This window comes from Pundamilia nyererei, unplaced genomic scaffold (assembly GCF_000239375.1).
Source record: "Pundamilia nyererei isolate P.nyererei 1_Seehausen unplaced genomic scaffold, PunNye1.0 scaffold00057, whole genome shotgun sequence".
Lineage (NCBI taxonomy): Eukaryota > Metazoa > Chordata > Actinopteri > Cichliformes > Cichlidae > Pundamilia > Pundamilia nyererei.
The window spans coordinates 2,900,588-2,912,709 of NW_005187458.1; the positions used below are offsets into that span (position 1 = coordinate 2,900,588).

Consider the following 12,122-nt stretch of genomic DNA (forward strand, 5'->3'; position numbering starts at 1 on the left):
TTTTTCACATTCTGTCTCTCACAGTTGAAGTGTACCTCTGGTGCAAATTACTGACCTCTGTCATCATTTTAAGTGGAGGAACTTGCACAATCGGTGGCTGACTAAATACTTTTTTGCCCCACTGTATCTGTTGTAGCAGTATTATATGCTGCATTGCAGATACTTTGGCCAAATACTGGTGATATAAATGAAGCAACTCAACCCGTGTGAAGTATTTTCAGCTGGGCGTTCTGAAGTTGTGTGTTTTGACCAACGCGTGAAACCAGATATTTAAAGAAAGTTAATAAATGGCTGCTACTATCTTAATGAGTCTTTATTATACGGCGTACCACAGAGAAAAGCCTGTTCTGACGTTTGGCTCTGTGGTTTATTTTGAGCACTTGACGTCTCTTTTTGCTTCTCATTCATAAACTCTCTCCATGCTCTTTCACATGATTCTTGCTTAGGTGGTAGAAGAAGTTTGTTGTGTCTGTGACTGTGGTGAGGAGCTGTTTACTGCAAATTTTAAAAGTACAGTTTTCTGCTCCGTGTCAGACTTTTCAGAACCGAACAATGTCCACGCTACAGAGGTAGCCGCTCGTTGAGGAATGAGCTCGTCCATTTGTTTTGACTGGTTGCTCTGCGGTGCCGTGGCAACTGTTGCAAACCCTCATCAAAAGCAATGAAAAATGTTGCAGTGAACGGTGTGGTACTGAGATCACCTGACACAAAATGTGAATGGGGGTTGAAATGTTTGTTAAGTGATGCTCGTTCACAGTGGATGAAGACTTACTCCTCTTGTAACCATATATCTTCCTGGTCCTAAATATGAACACTGGCATCATTCAAAGTCACTCCAAAAATGTAAAATCTTTCAAGTATTTTACCAGACCACCTCTTTGTTATGAAATAAAGATCTAAGCACATAAAAGCAGAGTTTAAAAAAATGAAATTTAAATCTTTTAGTTTTTAATATGTCGTATGTAACATTATACTAAAAATTAGAGATACCCAAAAATCTAAAGTGAGCTTGTTGACCTATTCATATAACATCAGTTATTTGAATCTTCTTGTATTTTCTGCCTACATGTATGTGCCACATGTCTATAGTAAACGTGATCTTCTATTGGCAAGGAAAGCTTAACAACTAAAAATGAAGGGAATAATAGAAAAAACTTGCTGGCCTGTTGAATCCTGTTTGATTGTTGACTGCAGCGCACTTGTACTTCTGCTGTGGTGAGCCTGAACACCCACAAATGTTGGATGCTATGGCAGTTTCCCCACTAAACAAAACATTAACAGCTAGAAACCTGCTGTTTAACCCTTCACTCTGCACGCTGCTCTGTGCTGTGTTCTTGCATCGGCAGCATTTCACTTGCAAGTGCTTGTGGTAATTTTGCAGCATTTCCTTAGTTCATTGAACAGTTAAGGCACCCTGATCATGTTTTGGATCTGTCGGTGTCTTTTGCTGTCAGAGAAGTCATGTAAAAGATTGCATCATTATTCATGTTATTAGTAAACATGTATTTGTTTATGTTTTGCTGTGTGGGTGTAAGATTCAGTGAAGTCACAAGGCTGCGGTTGAGCTGCTCCACTGGGGACAGTTCCACTTACTTAACTCGTGTGATGCACGCACCACTGTAACAAGTTTTTTTTTTTCTCTCTCTAAATGATAGAGGGATCATCATCCGCGAGCTAAGCTGGGAGCTTGTTTTCAGGCCCACTTGATGACAGATGTGATGGATTGTGGTCTGGTGTATGTTACATTAAAGTGTGGCTTAGAGCTCTGTGGGACATGACAAAAGATTAATGTCGACCCAAATGCAGTGAAGCAGGAGCATGAGTTTGGAGGGAGCTGTGAGCTGGAGAAGGAAGAGAGAAGAGAGGAAAGGAGAAGAAGGTTGTGAAAAACTGGTTTTACTTCCTTCTTATGGTTATGGGTCTATTGTTTGTTGAATTACGTTAGGATTTGTTATTCTTAATTGGTTTTAAACTTTTTAAAATCTCTTTCTGAAAGCTTTTCTGAGTGTTCATGTGTGTTTTAACCTTCTTTGTGGTGTAAACATATATTAATTTGGTGCTTTTTAAGAACTAAACTCTAATACCATACACATCACTGGATTTCAAAGGTCTCAAGAGGCAACAGTGGCCCTCTCCTTATCTTCTTTGGTTCTTACTCCCAAACTGTTATCCTGAAATACAAGTTACCATGTACCTATGCAGAACTGTACATTAAGCTTTAAAAAAGGGCCTCATTTATCACAGATGGGTGCTTTGAATTCTGAATAGAAGTTCTCAAAACAAAATACAAAAATAGTCTTTTTATAGCAGATACCATTAGAATACCAAAATCAGTTTCTTACGTAATTTTGTCAAGTGAGTAAATGTTCCTGTCCTCCAACCTTCTGTCCCTACCAGCTGACTAATAGGTAATGTCACTTAAGCCCTTTTTTTTGTTGCTGTTGTTTTCATATTTCATACATTCATTCATAAACTTGCTGAATGTACTTACAGAGCTGTGTTACATGCATAATGCACCATTGGTAGTGACCACTGCAGAATGCTTTGTTCATCAACGTTTTGTATTCAAAAAGGAACAGGTGGCAAAGTCAACGACATGCCAAAAACTCCATGTCCTGGAGTGGCTACTGGAGTCTGGCTCCAAAAAGTCAATCCCTATAGACACCTATGTTAAAATGTAAAAACCTTACAGCAGTAAAAACATGTTTACAGCGTGAAACAAGCAAGCTTTGGGTTCTATGGATACCTTTGTCCTTTGTAACAGCTTCACAGTCAGTCCATTTATACAGTATCTGTTAACTTGTTCATCCAGACGTTGTTAAGGCTTGAAGGTAGAGGTGTGGCTGATTTGATTGACAGCTCCATTCTAGGTCTCACCTTCAGTGTTTCAAGTCACTGAATTGGCACACTTGAACTGTCCGTGCCTTTGGTGCATTTTTATTGGAATTAAGTGTCAAATAATACACAGACTGGCCAAGAAATTTTAGTATGTTATTAATCATTTTCTTGATGCTAGTTAGCACTGATGTGCATTTCTGAACCTGTACAGTTTGTGGATGTAGCACCAAGCTAACTTTGCACCCCACCATCAGGAGTAGCATCACTGTAAATAATACATCCTCTTGTCCCGTAACTGATTTCCCTTTACAAACAAAACTTTCCTTTGTTGCAGCAGGTAGAACTAATCGGCTCCATTAATACCTGGATACCCATCACAATTGGAAATGTATCTAGCTCTCATCTGTGTTTACTTCCCAGTGACAGATGTACAGTATGTGTTTATATCAGCAGTCTTGTAAAGCTGACTCTGTGACAGTGTGTGTGTGTGTGTGTGATGGATCACAGCTGATGCTTCTCTCTCTCTCTCTCTCACACACACACACACACACACACACACACACACACACACACCTCTTTCCTCTTTGCTGTCTTCTATGTTAATACATTTCATTTTAGTCTCTACAAGAAGCTTGGATCAGCAGATTACTTGTAATCACAGCTTCCTTAGCAGATTGCATTCTGTCTGCCACCTGCTGGTTGCAGTTGGAGTTGCAGCAAGTTGAATGAGGGCGACAATCAATTTAAATGTATTCAGCCAGTGCTGCAGTGCTCTGCGTGTCTTGCGGGGAAGAAAAATCTGTGTAATCACTGACTTTCCTTCCCCACAAGACATCCTGTCATTAGTTGCACAGATGTGGCTGTAGCAACTGAAGGTGTCCATCAACAGTGGTGCAATGATTCACAGTAATCAGTCTGACATTGGCCAGGGAGAGTTGTGCTCTCATTGCAAGCAGAAACAAGGCACTGCGATTATACTGTTAGTTTTTGTTTTTCTTTGTCCACTTCAGAATCAATATTCTGTATCTGCTGCTTCTTTCTTCTAGTTGTACTTCATTTATCTCTCTACAAAACCTATGAGATTTAGAAACATGAAAATTCATGACATGCTTCTTAACTGTAAAACAAATAAGTAAATAAAATAAGAGACACTTCAAGTGGCGAGAGAAAGAAAGTGCAAGAGACCGGAATAATCACTTGGTTGCAGTCAGGTTATGCATCCATGTCACAGACTGTATTTAAAAGACGGACAGGGATGTCACCCCCTGGTTGAAGAATCAGCATTAGTATTTAAGCCATTGCTGTGTCCTTGTATTGTGCAGAGATACAAATACTGATAACAGATGCTATAATTTCACCCAGAAGTCTGCATATTGACATGTTGAATGAATTAAAATGAAGCAGGCTGACTCCTGCTTGCCAGAAATGTGTAGCGGTTCATGCATGCATTTATGTGCTGTATTTTCAAGTGTCCCAGTCATTGTTGCCTGTGGGTAACTTGTATTTCTTTTGTTTGATTCTTGCCAACAGCACCGCATGAAAATATGCTGTTTACCTCTTATATGTTGTCGACCTGTTGTGACAGCTCTTCTAAGCTCTTCTTATAATCTCACACAGTATTCAAACAGGCAGAAAAGTTATTAAAGTAGCTTGCATTGGGAGACTTTGGATAAATGCACATTTAAGAACTATGTCTGAAATATATTTTTTTCCAGAAAAGTCTTCAGTGTCTCATCCTCAATGAATTCTGGCCTTCATAGAAACGGCGGAAGTGTGAAAGTGTTTTGTGACTGAGTATAATGTGTGATTCTAGCTGAGTGGCGGCTGATGTGAAGCAACACGCGCATAAGGTTTACATATTAATACTGCATGGAGGTACTGAATATTCATCTTCTGCTGTAATTCATTACTGCAGCTTTAAGTATTGGTTACAAGTTGCACATGATTACACTGTGTTTAGTGGGTTTGAGGGACGCGGTTGGAGACTAACGGAAGCTTTCACTAGAACTCCTTCATACATGTGGCCGTCTGGGAGCTCGTGTGTACATGTTGTGAGCTGTCCAGATGTTTCTGGAAAAGCCTTGTCAAGCATTGGGCTGCGCGCAACGGAGAGGAGGATATGAGCCCAGGCAGGCCCTGTTTCCATGGCAACAAAAGAGATTTCCAAAATCATGTGAACCTTCTGCGCTTGTGTTTATGTGTGTTGGCTGTACTTGGGGATATCAAGGAAGTCCAGAGGAACCTTCTTTTATTAAACTGACAAACTGAATTAGGCTGTCCACTTGCTCTGCAGCTGCAGAGTTTTGATGGAGAGGCTGTTGTGGCTGTAAGTGTTAATGACACAGCAAGCATGTCTTGTACTGTCTGTAAGTTGAATAGCATGGGAAACAGTACTGTGTGTGTGTGTGTGTCTGATGTGGTAGTTTGAGAAGTAGATTTGGAGCTAGTGGATGCTTTGCTTTAATTTTGGCTGTAAGCCTGCATTCATGGGGATTTTTCCTGCACTATTGTGAGAAGTAATGTGTGTCCCTTTGTTTTGTGTGTCAAATAAATAAAAATGTGGTTAGGCTGAAACTGCTATTCAAACATCTGCAGTGTTGTCACCCAAATAGCATCTTCTTCCTCAGTGATGTCTATGTAGAACTGTTATTACCTAGAGATTACATGCTAGTCTAGTGAAACTGTAATGTTTAAAGACTATTGAGTAAAGTGGAAATTCATCACAGTCAGGTATGCTGAAGAAGATAAACTGAGGTATGACCTGCAACCAAGATTTTGAAGAATTCTTTCACCTATAGACTCTACCCTGCTATCTTTTACTGCTTATTTAATCTACATAATCTCTTTAGCCACAACATTAAAACTACCAGTAGGTAGTCTGATTATGTTGCTATAGTAGCATCTGTAAGGGGATGGGATGTAGATACCACATATCACCTGATACCAGGTACACCTACAGAGGTGTGGTTAAGCCCACATCACAACTGCTCAGAGCGGTTTTGGCATTAGCAAGGGGGATCGGCAAATGTATATATGTTTTTTCTTTCCTCTTGCGAACCAGCTGAAACTTTAGATTTTCGACCTTGGTGGCTGTAAAGGATATCAAGGAAACATGGGGGAAAAAAGACGAATCATGTGTCTTACTTTAAGCTTTGTGACTCTACTTTTATGGCAGAGATGACATCTGATTCTGCTGAGTTTGTGTGCTGCTTTGACCAGAGGTTATTTGAGAGCAGTATGACCCAACACATGTGAGCAAAGTCTAATGTTTCTTGTTCTTCTTTCCTCCTCATCTCTTTCCAGAAGGAGTTTGCAGCTCCTCCTCCTCTGCTCTTCCGGAAGCTGAGTAATCCTGACCTATCACCCGCAGCAACTGCTGCTACCAAATCCAAACTTCACCGACAGCTGAGCCAGGATGAGAGTCGGGCCCGACGTAGCAGCATGGCCATGACTGGTATTGAACACGTATACACACCTGCATATCTGAAAACAGGACAAAATCCTTTGACCAAGATGTCCATGTAGATGATGATGTCTATGTAGGATTAGTTTTTAGGTTAGGAAAATATAGAAATGTGTAAATAATAAACTAGGTGTGCATTTATTTATCAAAACATGAAGTTTATAATATTTAAAAGAAATATGAATTTATGTTTATGGCGTTACACTCTAATATGAACATTTTTTATTTGCAAATATTACTTTTTATATATTGAGCTTTTGTTTGTAACCAGAAGCTCTAAGTCTAGTTAAATGTGGCCCCGCCCACACTTTAGCTGTGCCAGGCTCCTGTGTTATCTATGAAAATTCCACCTCACATTTACATCCACATTTTACCAAAGAGAGGTCATGTGGTGACAATCCCCCTCCACCGAGGAGATCATGTTTTTGGTAGTGTTTACTTGCGTATGTGTCACTATTCTGTCTTTTAACACGACAGGTCAAAAGGTTTTGATAAATTCTGATAAAATGTCATGGGGGGCATAGAATGGCCTCATGATATCGTTCCACCGAAATTTGGCTTATGACCACCAAGGTCTTCAAGGTCAGCTTGAAAATGTATCAATATATAGAAAGTACCATCTAAGGAGTTAAAATATCATGTCAGATCTGACCTTTGACCTGGGGGCAATAGATTGATCTAAAGGTCAAAGTGATGAGGTTTGAGATGTATTTCCTCTTTGCCCCCACCTCCCCAGGTAAACAGCTGCTGCCTTTGTCCAGCAGTCTGCATGCTGGAGTTAGTCAGCTGGCTTGTCAAGGCAACTCTGGGACTTTTGGAGCACCTGGGGCTATTGGGGGAGCATCTGCAGGAGGAGAGGCCAACAACCTGGTCCGTATGAGGAACCAGGCTCTGGGGCAGTCTGCCCCTTCTCTCACCGGACTGGTCAGTATCAAAGAAAAAAATTGCGCATATGTTGAAAGGGAATCTACAAAACAAATCACACTTACAGTTATTTACACTCAGATTAAGTCTTGAAGAAGTAATCAGGAGATAATTGTGATTCTTCCAAATGTTCTCTGTGCCATCCTAGATATCAGCCAAGCCCAGTATTGCTTTTTCAGATTACTTTCAGATTACATCACATGCAAAATTATTGGACAAATGGTTCATATATATAGAGTCCTACAATTAGCATGTAATGTGCAACCTTATGACTGGGGTGTAAAAACAAGATTTTTAAATGTATTTGTGGTCTTAGGAAAATGAATGTAGTCTAAACGTAGTGTGCAAAGCCTGCAGAGTCGCTGTGAGACAGTCCATCGCAATATAGATTTTGTGTGTTAGACTGAAACTGTGCCAGCTGACTGCAGGGAGGTAGACTGAGGATGACTCAGGCTTTTGTGTTTATGTGTGTGTGCGCGGTGTGCGTGCCACCAGCTCCACACACAGACACTTCCCATTCACAGAAAGGGCTGCACACTGCTGAGACAGAAATGAGAGAGAGAGGATTTTTCATGTGATGTGTATATTTGTATCTGCATTTATGTGTTTGTTTGGTTAACATGCAGCACAGTGCTGACATCATAGAGCTGTAGTATGAATGAATTATGTGTAAATGCCGGTTCCTGACATGTCTGATGCTGATTTTTGTGTTCCTTTGCTCTACTGTGACCCCTGTTGGTTGCAGGAGGGATTGAAGGACTCAAAGGGGTTTTCTGTCCTCTGCTTTATTATTTATCCAAAACATCTTCAGATATGTTGAAATCATAATTTGTGAACCTCTCTCAAAATCTTTAGCATTTTCTGAATGAACCCTGACTTTCTGTTCCTTCATGAAATGGCTATCGTCTCTCTGTGTTTGCCATGCTTTAGAAGTGTGTGTTGACTACATTAGTAATTTACACAGTACCTTCCATTATTAATTTAAATTGTAATTTATTATTCATCTCCAGCCTTCTTCTCTGTGCACATAATGATTACACATGCAGTGAATCTATCTCATGCACAGGGAAGCACGTGAAAATGACGAGAAGCTTAACAGACTGCAGCTGAATGCTACCAACAGATGGCAGTGTTTAATAGGTAGAACTTCAGCATGCCATTAATCTGATACTGAATCCACGTTGTTGTGCCAGGTGTGTGGACAGTGCATTTATAAAATCTGTAGTGAGTGTGGAGAAAAATACATTAATCTAAAATGAATCATGTCATCAGTTTACTTTTGCCGCTTTGGATATCTTCATAATTAGCCTTTCACTCTGAAAGTCTCTGAGAGGAACTGGTCAGTGCAGCCAGAAGCACATTGTACCATGGATTCAAAATGGAAAATACAATGTGCAGAGTTATTCTAGTTCAGCAAATAATCCCAGGTGGTTATTTCTCAAGGGTAGGTTTATTAAAGTATTCTTGGCAGACTTTCTGACTTCTATCGCACTCACTTTCCTTGCATCTCTTACTAAACCGAGCTTCACACACATTATATTTTAGTCCAGTGTGACTCATCAGACTGACAGCTGTTAGCTTTTATAGTTGTATTTCATAGTTAGTCTATAGTCATAGGATTAGGAATAGGACAACTAGTCCTGCCATGTTTTATTTATGATTTATACTTCCCTTTTGTCTTTGGACTTTTAGTTAGGACTTTTAAAGGCAGCTATGTAATCAAGTGTAACACCTCAGCTTTAATTTCTAGGTTAAAAAGACCTGGGTTGTCACGTGAGTCCCTTCTGAGTGTTCCAGTTTCCTCCAGCAGTCCAAAGACATATATGAAAGGTTACCTGGTGATAAATTGGTAGTAAGATGTGGTTGTGGGTATGCATTGTTTTCCATGGAAATTATAAGCAAATGTAACACATGACTGCTTAACACTTCAACAATAAAGTAACTTAACCTCGTAGTTCTTCCGGAGCCTGCACAATATTGTCAGGCGAACCAGTCTTAGTGTTTCCACCTTTAGTGGCAACAGTTTTCTTGCATATTTATGCAAGCAATGTTTATGCGAGTCACATAACAATCCATATGAACGTCCAGGGCCTTTTCTAGAAGAACATTGTGCTGTAACCAGATGGTCAGCTTGCACATCCCTAGTATTATTGCTTTTGTCAGGACATGGCCCAAAGTGAAAAATGCACCTACCAAGTTGAAACTCAACACTTTAACATGTATCTTGTTACATATTTATCTTAGAAGCAGGGTGGATATTCTCTGCAAGACATACATGAATGCAAATAGTTAAGATGGGAAATAAACAAAGCGGTGTTTCAACATGCAGCACACAGGCCGCACACCTGCTGTCTGCAGACGTCGGGGCTTGGCCTAAAGGGAGCTTTACCATGCTGCTGTGTTAGAGCTGCTAGGGAACAGGCTGAGGCAGCTGCATCTTAAATATACATGAGGACATGTTGAGTAATCGCTGTGCTCGTACCGTATCTCCTCTGTTGTGACTAATGGGGACAGTGACGTAGACGGCTGGTGAAGTGGCATGCCAAACTTTGACATCAAAGATGACTAAGAAAAAACCTCAACAAACTATATCATGTTGTTTCAAGAAAATTTGCACTAAAGATATTTTTGACAATATAAAAGCCCTGCATCAACCAAACAATGTTTTATTGATGGTTGCAGCTTGCAGGCAGCAGCATTTATAAGTAAATGAAGGGCATCCATTCTTCTTTTCTAATGAGTTACTGTCATTGAATATACACTACTTAATTTGAAGCGTGAATCCTTTGAAACAAGGTGCCAGAAGCAGTAGGATTGCAGTGCAATAGTAGTGATACAGGATAATATCTCTACTGCCCTGACAATGTGCTGTACAGAATACACAGTCTAGGCAGTGAGCTAAATACTTGCTTTATAAAACACACGAGACAGGGGCCAAGGTTGAGGTTGTTTACTGGACCTCTTTTGTGAAACGTAAACAACTGGAACCGAGCTAGGTTTTTGTGTTAGCGACAGTATCTGGTGCTCGTTGGAATGTAAACGCTGATCATCAGTACCCTTCCTGCTCCAGTGGCTGTAAGAATTTCTATCCTAGAGAATATGGGCCAAGTGTAAGAAATAAACACTTTTTCATTTTGCCTTCCAGAAACACTTTTCCTCTAAAGCACAACAGCACCAAGTAAAGTGCTTTGAGACTTATTTAGACTACTGTTAGTCTTCTCTCTCTCTCTCTCTCTTCACACACACACACACACACACACACACACACACACACACACACACACTCAGGACACAGACATAATAAACACATACACTGTATACAGTATCTATATAGACAGCCATACTGGAGGCACATGCAGTTGTTTCCTTTATCTAAAAGTGGCTCTTATACAGTTTGTGATTTTATTATATAAAAATATTATTTTCAGTTGCTGTGGAGTCTGTCTGCTGTCAATAGCGCCATCTGGTGTCAAGGTAATAATAGGCCACATTAACACTGTTTCACAATAACATTTCCTTAGCATGACGTTCTGGAGTGTAACACTGCACATCCCAAAAACAAGTCCCAAAATGTACAATACCTACTTTTTTAAACAAGCTTTTTTTATAGAAAGTAAATACATTTTTTACCGCCATTACATACCTGTATTGTAACGGAACTTAAAATGGAAATGGACTGTATCAAGAGCTCTGTTAGTCTTACTGAGAACTCAATTCATTCATTCATACAGCTTATATAGCTTTATTCTTTTCATTTTGACTAGCTCACATCCCCGGTCATTTTAGAAACAACAAACATATATGTCTTTGGAATATGGGAAGAAACCCTCCACAGCACAGGAAGAACATGAGCAAAGAAAGAACTGGCTAATTCAAAATACCTTTTTTTTTTTTTTAGTAGAATATACAAATCAAGTTACAGTAATGTACAAAAGTCTTAAGTCTTGATATTTTGCTTCCAAGAAGACAGACATTGCAGTCATTTTTTAAAAAGTGGTCTTGAGCAACAGTACTCTTTCAGTTTTCCTTTGATCATTGGCTACTTTTGCACTCATTTCCAGTCTTTTACCTGACAGTAATAAGAATGTTTTTAAGCCACTTGAAACTGATCTATAAATCATTCAAGTGTATAAAACAACACCTAACTCAAGTGATGAATGAGTGCTATGTCTGCATATACAGTGGTCCCTCATTTATCGCGGAGTTACGTTCTAAAATTAACCTGTGAAGTAGCCAGCTTTATATTTTACAATTATTATAGATGTTCCAAGGCTGTAAACCCCCTCACTACACACTTTATACACTTTTCTCAGACAGGCACGAACATTTTCACACTTTCCTCTCTTGTTTAAACACTTTCAAAGTTCAAGCCTTGGTAGAAAAATAGGTCCAGTAATATAGAATGAAACCAAAGATCAAAGCCTGTTATCAGGTCCAGAACATGGCAATAGAGCAGCTGCCAGAGAATAAAACATTAATGAATAAATGGTATGGAAGTAGAGGAAGCAAGAAGAATGATTTGAGTAAAGTTTGACTTATCTGACTCTTTTGTTTCGCTTAATGTGCCTTATAATGGGATGAGCCTTATGGTCCCCAAAATACGGTAACTTCTACCTTCCTTTAGCATGTCCAGAAGTCCTACTTTTTGTGCGATGGTTAGCATCTTGCTCTGCCTTTTGGTTGCTACCGCAGGTGTCTTTGACGGTGCAAAACGTTTCGTCGACATTGTTGTGTTTGTTGGGGAGTAAACTTACAAACATACAGTATAGCACTTCAGAGTCACACTGCTACCGATTGAAGATTTCTGTAAATTTGACAAGATGAACGCATTTTGTATTGGACAGGAGACACAACACAAGATTGATTGACACTGGTCTACAGCCAATCAGGACGCAGA

General features: G+C 39.7%; 1 protein-coding gene across 1 annotated transcript in view; it reads left to right on the top strand.

Annotated features, from left to right (window-relative positions):
• The window catches only part of LOC106456228 (microtubule-associated serine/threonine-protein kinase 2-like), a 26,713-nt gene extending 18,835 nt beyond the window's left edge, over window positions 1-7,878 (top strand). Inside the window, exons 2-4 of the mRNA XM_013911149.1 lie at window positions 6,142-6,292; window positions 7,038-7,225; window positions 7,852-7,878. Coding sequence (XP_013766603.1) covers window positions 6,142-6,292; window positions 7,038-7,225; window positions 7,852-7,878 — 366 coding nt within the window. The remainder of the gene's footprint in view (window positions 1-6,141; window positions 6,293-7,037; window positions 7,226-7,851) is intronic.
• The last annotated feature ends 4,244 nt before the right edge of the window (window positions 7,879-12,122 follow it).